The sequence below is a fragment of the Sinocyclocheilus grahami genome, unplaced genomic scaffold, assembly GCF_001515645.1.
Source record: "Sinocyclocheilus grahami isolate Dianchi unplaced genomic scaffold, SAMN03320097.WGS_v1.1 scaffold1378.1, whole genome shotgun sequence".
Classification (NCBI taxonomy): Eukaryota; Metazoa; Chordata; class Actinopteri; order Cypriniformes; family Cyprinidae; genus Sinocyclocheilus; species Sinocyclocheilus grahami.
In genome coordinates this window covers 25,936-33,655 of record NW_015506557.1, presented here as the reverse complement: position 1 = coordinate 33,655, position 7,720 = coordinate 25,936, and the positions used below count along the sequence as shown (strand labels likewise).

The window sequence follows — 7,720 nt, the reverse complement described above, 5'->3', positions numbered from 1 at the left end:
GCAGAGTCTTAACTTTGATAAAGAATATCTCTTTGGTTTTGAGACTTTAGTCTTTGCAACTTTAGGGATCTTATCTATGCACAATCAGCTTGTAACACTCCAAAGAGAAAGAAGAACTTGAAATCGCATCATATGACCCCTTTAAAATAACTGTAACAATAAATATAACAATAAAAATATCAATGATAATCAAAATGTTTATGATGACGATAACTATAACGATAACTATAATACAATGATAATTAAAATAACTATAATGATAACTACAACAATAACTAAAATAATTATAATGATAAGAATACCTATAATGATAATTAAAACCATAAATGTGCATCAGTAACGTGTCCCTCAGCGCATTCACTCGCTCACTTATTAATACCGAGACATTGCACCTCGGAGCACAGGTCATGTATTATACATCACCATCGTCCTACAAATGCACAGATGTCACGCAAGCGCTCAGTCCTTCAAAACCGCTAAACAAGCACATTGAAAGAGCCGAAACAGGTTCTTACCCGAGACGGAGATCTTCATGGACGCCTCCAGCGGTCTGTTGCTGTCCAGGGCTCGGCTGAGTCGAATCTCTCCGGTGCTCTGGTTTAGAAGCACCAAATTCAGCTCGTTTCCAGCCTGGAAGCTGTAGTGGAGCTGATCGGAGATGTCCGGGTCGTGAGCCGGGATCCGGCCGATCACACCCGACGGGAAGCTGTTGGTCTTATCGGTTACGTAGTTGTTAAATATAATCTGGAAGTTCTTGAGGACGGGGACGTTGTCGTTCTTGTCGATGAGTTTGATGTGGACCGTGGCTCTGCTGACCAGCGGCGCAGACGTGGCTTGAACTACGATGATATACTCCAAACGTGTCTCGTAGTCGAGGTCGGTCAGAGCAGTGAGCTCGCCAGAGAAGATGTCCAGTTGGAAGACCTCAGGGATGTTGCCTTCGACGATCTGGTACATGATTTGAGCGTTGCTGCCTTCGTCTGGGTCTGACGCAGATATGTGGGCCACCACAAGCCCGATGGGACTGTTCTCCTCCACGAATATATCAAACTCATCTTTCTCGAACACAGGCGGGTTGTCATTTACGTCTAAAACGGTCACCTGAATATCAACCGGCGTCTTGAGCGGTGGAACACCTTTATCCACCGCGAAGGCCTGGAGGTTATAAACGGGCGTGTTTTCTCGGTCAAGGCGTCGCAGGGTTCTTACGATCCCAGAAGTGGACTCGATGATGAAGTCTCCGTCTCCGTCTTCTCCGCCTTGGAACGTGTAGAAGACGCGTCCGTTGAGGCCCGAGTCTCGGTCGGTCGCGGACACCTGCAGGACGCTGGTGAAGGTGGGAATGTCCTCCATGACTGAGCCCAAGTAGTGGTCGCGAAGAAACACGGGCGAGTTGTCGTTCACGTCGTTCACCAGGATCTCCAAGTAAGTGGTGTCGGATTTCTGCGGGATGCCGTTGTCTCGAGCTGTAATTGCGAGAGTGTAGGAAACTTGATCTTCGTAGTCCAACTCCATTTGCGTGGTCACTGCACCGCTGTCCGAATCGATGTTAAACTGCGGGATGCTGTCGTCCATGAAGTATGTGATTCGAGCGTTCTCGCCCGTGTCCTCGTCCGTCGCACTAATCATCACTACGATCGTGCCAACAGGCCGGTCTTCGTTGATGTTGACCGTGTAATGCGAGCTCTGGAAAACCGGCCTGTGCGTGTTGGCATCCGTGACGTTGATGTAAACCTTAGCCGTGTCAAACCGTGTCCCGTCAGATGCCGTGACGGTGAGGACGTACTGTCTTTCCAGCTTATAGTCCAACGGTAGAGCGAGGGTTATCAGGCCTCCACCGCTCTGGCTGGTGATAGAAAATCGGTTTCTCGTATTCCCACTCGAGATCTGATACGTAACAACGCTGTTAATATCCTGATCGATGGCGGACACGGTGACGACACTCGTTCCTACAGCCGCGTCCTCGTTCAGACGCATGTAGTAGGCCTTTTGCGTGAACTCAGGGTTGTTGTCGTTGACGTCTAGAATAGTCATGCTGATGCTAGCGGACGAGGACATGGCCGGCGTTCCGTGGTCTCGCGCCTCCACTCCGAAGCTATAGAAGTCCACGCTTTCTCTGTCCAGTTCCGATGCTACGACGATCCAGCCGGTGCTGTTGTTGATGGTGAACGGGAAGTTGGGAGTGGTCTCTGTGAGATGATATTCCAAACGGGAATTATCTCCCGCATCGGCGTCTACGGCTTGAATATGAATGACGGAATATCCAACTGGAACGTTCTCCAGCACTGTAGCTTGGAATGGAGTGCTTACGAATATCGGAGCGTTGTCGTTAACGTCTAGTACTTGCACTGTGACGAGGCCACTGATGTTGGAGAGCGGCGGGCGTCCGCCATCTTGCACTCGAATGCGAAGCGTGTACTCCTTATTCATCTCGTAATCCAGCTGGCTCACCAAATCTAATTTTCCCGTTTGGGCATCGATGTAAAACTGGCCCCTTGTGTTGCCACTCATGATGCTGAAATGGACCATGGCGTTGTTCCCGCGGTCCTGGTCTGTCGCCGTCACCTGCAGGATTTCGGTGTTGGGTGTCAAGTCTTCGGGAACCTTAACGACATAGCGTTTCTCGCTGAACTGCGGCGTGTTGTCGTTATCGTCCTCCACGATGATGTGGACGGTCGCCGTTGCACTTCGGGGGCCGGGATCCCGTCCTTGGTCGTTGGCTTCGACTAGAAGAACATAGGATTCGACCGTTTCACGGTCAACCAGTCCTCGCGTGCGAATAACGCCAGACCGGGAATCGATCTCAAAAACATCGTTAGTCCCGTTGTTGTTGTTCAGCAAATGATAAAGGATGTTTCCGTTAACGGGAGCGTCACCATCCGTGGCGCGCACAGTTAGAACCTCGTAACCAATCTCCAGATTTTCTCTCACATTCTCTTTATAGTCCTGCTGCTCAAATACGGGGTCGTGATCGTTCGTATCGCTGACTGTTACGGTAAGAGTGGCCATGGCTGTACGTCGTGGCGTTCCACGATCAACCGCCGTGACCCTGAACACATGCGTGTCCTTTGTTTCTCTGTCTAGTATCTCCACGGTGGAAACGACTCCACTTGATGGGTCGACGGCGAAGAGATTGTTGGAGCGACTATCAAACAATGCCTCTAAGAAATATTCCAGTCTACCAGCTTCACCCTCATCCGGGTCAACTGCTTTTAAAACAACAACAAAAGTCCCGGCTGGTTGATTCTCTGGAACGGACACCTGATACATGGGAGGTTGAAACTGAGGGTTATTGTTGACATTCCTCTTCCTTCTGCTCAGCAGACCCGAGTTCGAACCCGCGGCCCGCTGCAGTAACTTCCTCAGGTGTGTTTGCGTGAACGGGCCGCGGCCCACGCGCCACTGCGCATGTGCGAGACCAGAACGTGCGCTTCTGTCGCGTCCCACGCAGCGCAGTTGAAACTCCAGCAATGAGTGGCGAGTGAAACACAGCGGAGCAGAAGTAAACAGCAGCCCGTCGGAGATATAAAGCGCTGAAGTCCCGGTTACATTACAGCGCGTCGGGTTGCCCGGTAACACATCAAACACCCGGAAAACAGCAGTGTCCGCCTCAAGGCACTCAGAAGTGTCTATCAAACTTATAATCTCCACATCCAGTTTTTCTTCCCGTTTGCGTACCCTCGCGCAGTTCTCCCCGTGAACGTGCACGTCATACTGGCTGGTTACAAGGTGTCTGAAACCCGACGCGTCATCAGCGCAGTCCACGACCGCGTACACCCTAAACGGGTTCAGAAGAACCGCGTCGCACTTCAAAGCGCCCGAGAGGGTCAGCACACCCGCGTCCGGCCGCAGGAAACTCTCCGCGAAGCGCGGCAGGATGAGCTGCTCCAGCGCGCAAGCGGAGCTTCCCTCCAGACCGGCGATCGCGGTGCCCAGTCCCGCATCCTCTCTCACATGAACAACCAAACAATCCAGGAGCCACGGGAGTTTGAACCACCCGAAAACAAAGAGCAACAAATCCCGCTTCATCGCTCCTCGGTGCTGCTCGGCGAATGAATTAAATCCAGCTTTCCCCCTCAGAGTTTGCGTGTGGAGTCTCCATGCTGATCCACGCACTGCTCTCTCACACACTCACACACACACACACACACTCACACTCACACTCACACACACACACACACACACACACACACACAGTGAAGCGGATCGAGTCTGGGGAGGGGGGTCATTAACATAAACCTGATTCACAGCGCCGGGGGAGAGAGGGGGGTGTCCTGTGGACGCAGTGGGGGCAGATCTTAAAAGGGCAGCTGCAACTGCCCCAAAACCCCCTGCCAGTGCTATTAAGAGCCGTTCAATGCTTTTTAAACAAACACAAAGCACACGGATACAGTTTTTCCTCTTTTTATTGTTGCTGGAGGCCCTAATTTAACAAACTGTAAGCTTTACAAAAACAAAAAAACAGACCAAGAGAAAAAAAAAATTTAACTTGACAAATAATCCACCCCGAAGAAAACAACGAAACTGTCTGACGCTCGCAGATGGAATATGTTTGCAGCTTAATGACACAAACACACACTCGTCTGTGTGGACTCAAGCAGAAAGTTTAATATTAACAGCAAGATAATGCTCATAATACATACACGTGTGTATATTTATATATATTAATATAATCACCCGCTTCTCGTTTATTCCTGACGCACGTATGTGACGGGTGAGACTACGAGAAAACGTGCTCTTCTGATGGCGGGAGAAAAGCTCCGCCCCCACTGCGATGATGTCACCGAGAGCCAATCAGACGCCGTCTTAATACCACATGATTACAGACGAGAGAGAGAGAGACGGGTGCAGTGAAACGCGAGCTGAAATACAAAAACAAGAAGCGTAGCCTTTTCTACTTTTTCGTTTGTTTTGCGCAGATGCAGACAGACAGCCGTGAGGTGGAGAGACAGAGAGTGAGACAGACGGAGAGAGAGAGAGAGAGACGGGCAGGTGATCGTCTCTAGCTTTGCTGTTTGCTGCGTTGGCTAAGCATTTGTATCAGGTCGTTCTTCAGAGCCTCCTGCTTCGATTTATCCGCCAGCGTCTGAACGCTCCTGAAAAACACGAAAAAAACCGAGGGAAGAGAGAGTGAGACAGGTTTCAAAACGTCGCACACTTTTATTCGCCATCGTACAGAGAACAGGGTTTCTGGAGAGTTTTACAATCAAACTAAAGACCTTAATTTGAATCAAACTAAATCAAATACACCACATGCTGTTACAGAACAAACCCATTCGATCTCAAAATAAATCTCAGATTCTTTTACTTCATTAAACAGGCACACTTGCAACTGCAAAACAGGTTAAAATACTCAAGACATATGTATTCAAATCAATACACAGAAAGTAGAGGTCCATCGTTATTGGATTTTGCTGATACGACGAGTTCAAGGAAATTTAAATTTAAATGCCATACTGTTTATTGTGTGACCAAAATACCAATACTAACCAGGCTGAAAAGATTCTATGCACAATGAAGGACTTTTAATCCTAAACAAGCCTGAGATACTCGGGGACTTTTATTTTGAAATGTATACACTTGACTATTTCAGCTGCTCATTCAAACAGATGAGAGGAATATGGGAACCAAAATACCAACAATAACCAAAAACAAAACGATTATATGCATAATGAGGGATTTTAATTATAAACAAGCCTGAAATACACCGGGACTCTTATTTTGAAATGTTTATGTCTTAATAGTTCAGCTGCTCATTCAAAAAGACGAAAGGCGTAAAATATGCATCTTATAATCATCTACAACATATTATAATATAAAAACTATAACATAAACACTATGGTCCTTAATAATAATTAAGACTTTTATTATAGTATTTAAGACCTTTTATGGCCTTAAATTTGATTAAACCAAATGTAAGACTTTTTAAGAACCCATGTACACCCTGAGAGAAAACAACTGTGCAATAAAAACGAATCGACCTCATGAACACTGTATTAAACTACAGTTTAAACCACACTGGAGGTTTATGAACACATTAATATTGATGAGCTGTACCCAGAATGCACCTGCATGCAGTTAGTGTGTCTGTTAAGGAGGTCACTGCAGGCAAACACACACAAACAGCTGACCCTAGTCAATGTAGATCTGACGCTGGGTCAGAACCTGAGAGAGCTCCTGCTGCAGCTGACGGTACTTTTGATTATCAGGGAGAGACTCGATAGATCTGGAGCCCGAGAACCACAGACAGACAGACAGACAGACGGACGAGTGAAGAGACAGACAGACGGTGAAAATTTGAGGAAACCTCAGCAGAACGAAAGCATCTGAAATGAATCTGAATGGGTAATGAATCTGAATGGGTAATGAATCTGAATGGGTAATGAATCTGAAATGAATCTGAATGGGTAATGAATCTGAAATGAATCTGAATGGGTAATGAATCTGAATGGGTAATGAATCTGAAATGAATCTGAATGGGTAATGAATCTGAAATGAATCTGAACGGGTAATGAATCTGAAATGAATCTGAACGGGTAATGAATCTGAATGGGTAATGTATCTGAATCGGTAATGTATCTGAATCTGAAATGAATCGGTAATTAATCTGAATCTGTATATACAATGAAACAAAAACTAAAATATGAATAAGTATATTTGTTTACATAATAAGTGACTCTTAAAAACATCACTGTATTGGACATTCAAATGAGAAACATGGAAAGCTGGGTAAAAATGTAAATATTCTGATTCATAGAAGGAAAACACATCAGTCTATAAAGTATTTTTTGCTGGCTGTGCGCAATAAGCAACACAAGCGGTGTAGTCTGATTCACTGATGAGAACGATTCATTCAAGACGACTCACAAACTCAGAAGTTACTGTTTGAATCAGTTCACTGAATTACTGAAATAAACAACAGCATCTCAAATAGTCTAAAATAAATAAAATATTCAATTAAATTAAAAAACACAATAAAAAATCAATCAATCAAACAAACCAAAAAAAAAATAAATGTTAAAAATGTATATTAAAATAAAATAAAATCTTCAGAAAACATACGTTGTCAACCTCAGGAGGTCTAAAAGGTTTTAGCTAATTTATATTACGTTCATCTTGTGGTTTACGAATTTTTCAATCATGACAAATATTTAGGGTTATAGTTTAAGAAAATGTGAATCGATGATTTCCAATGTAATTTAAAGCATGAATCAGTAAATGTGCAACGACACTGATTCAAATCTCAAGTACAACTGTAAGAGTTCTTGATTCATTTTGAGAACCAAGAACTCAGAATTGAATTGAATCAGTAAACAAGTAATGACATGGATTCAAACATCAAATCTGAAGTACTGTAAGATTTCATGGTTCATTTTGAGTTCAGATATGAGTGAATCAATAAGTGCTGACCAGCTCAGTGATTCAGCAGATGGAATCTGAACCAGTGAGTCTGAGACTGGTTTGCGAGTCAGTTCATTCAAAGAATCATTCACTCATGAATCGGTTGTTGCGCATAGCCATTGAAAACCGGTGTGTTGACGTGTTGTTGCGATGCTGCAGGGAACAGTCGTGTTTTGAGTCGTGTGACGTACCTCAGGCCGTTGACGATGTCCTTGGTCTTGCCGAAGTAGATCTCATTGAGAGTGGAGCGGATCTTGTTCTCCATGTCCTGACACACACACACACACACACACACACACACACACAGACACACACACAC

The 7,720-nt window shown here is 45.4% G+C and overlaps 2 protein-coding genes across 3 annotated transcripts in view; both read right to left on the bottom strand.

Moving 5' to 3' along the window:
- The window catches only part of celsr2 (cadherin, EGF LAG seven-pass G-type receptor 2), a 46,634-nt gene extending 42,485 nt beyond the window's left edge, over nt 1-4,149 (bottom strand). The window contains exon 1 of the mRNA XM_016255916.1: nt 516-4,149. Within this exon, the coding sequence (XP_016111402.1) occupies nt 516-4,029 (3,514 nt within the window). The 5' untranslated portion in view covers nt 4,030-4,149. The remainder of the gene's footprint in view (nt 1-515) is intronic.
- A 241-nt stretch (nt 4,150-4,390) lies between these two features.
- Nucleotides 4,391-7,720, bottom strand: part of capzb (capping actin protein of muscle Z-line subunit beta) — a 22,752-nt gene continuing 19,422 nt past the window's right edge. The window contains exons 8-10 of one of the 2 annotated variants that reach the window (XM_016255914.1): nt 7,593-7,669; nt 6,132-6,226; nt 5,019-5,096 (exon numbers count right to left, since the gene is read on the bottom strand). In XM_016255914.1, the coding sequence (XP_016111400.1) occupies nt 6,133-6,226; nt 7,593-7,669 (171 nt within the window). In that variant the 3' untranslated portion in view covers nt 5,019-5,096; nt 6,132. Of the gene's footprint in view, nt 5,097-6,131; nt 6,227-7,592; nt 7,670-7,720 lie in introns of both variants that reach the window. The other variant, XM_016255913.1, reaches the window with a different exon arrangement.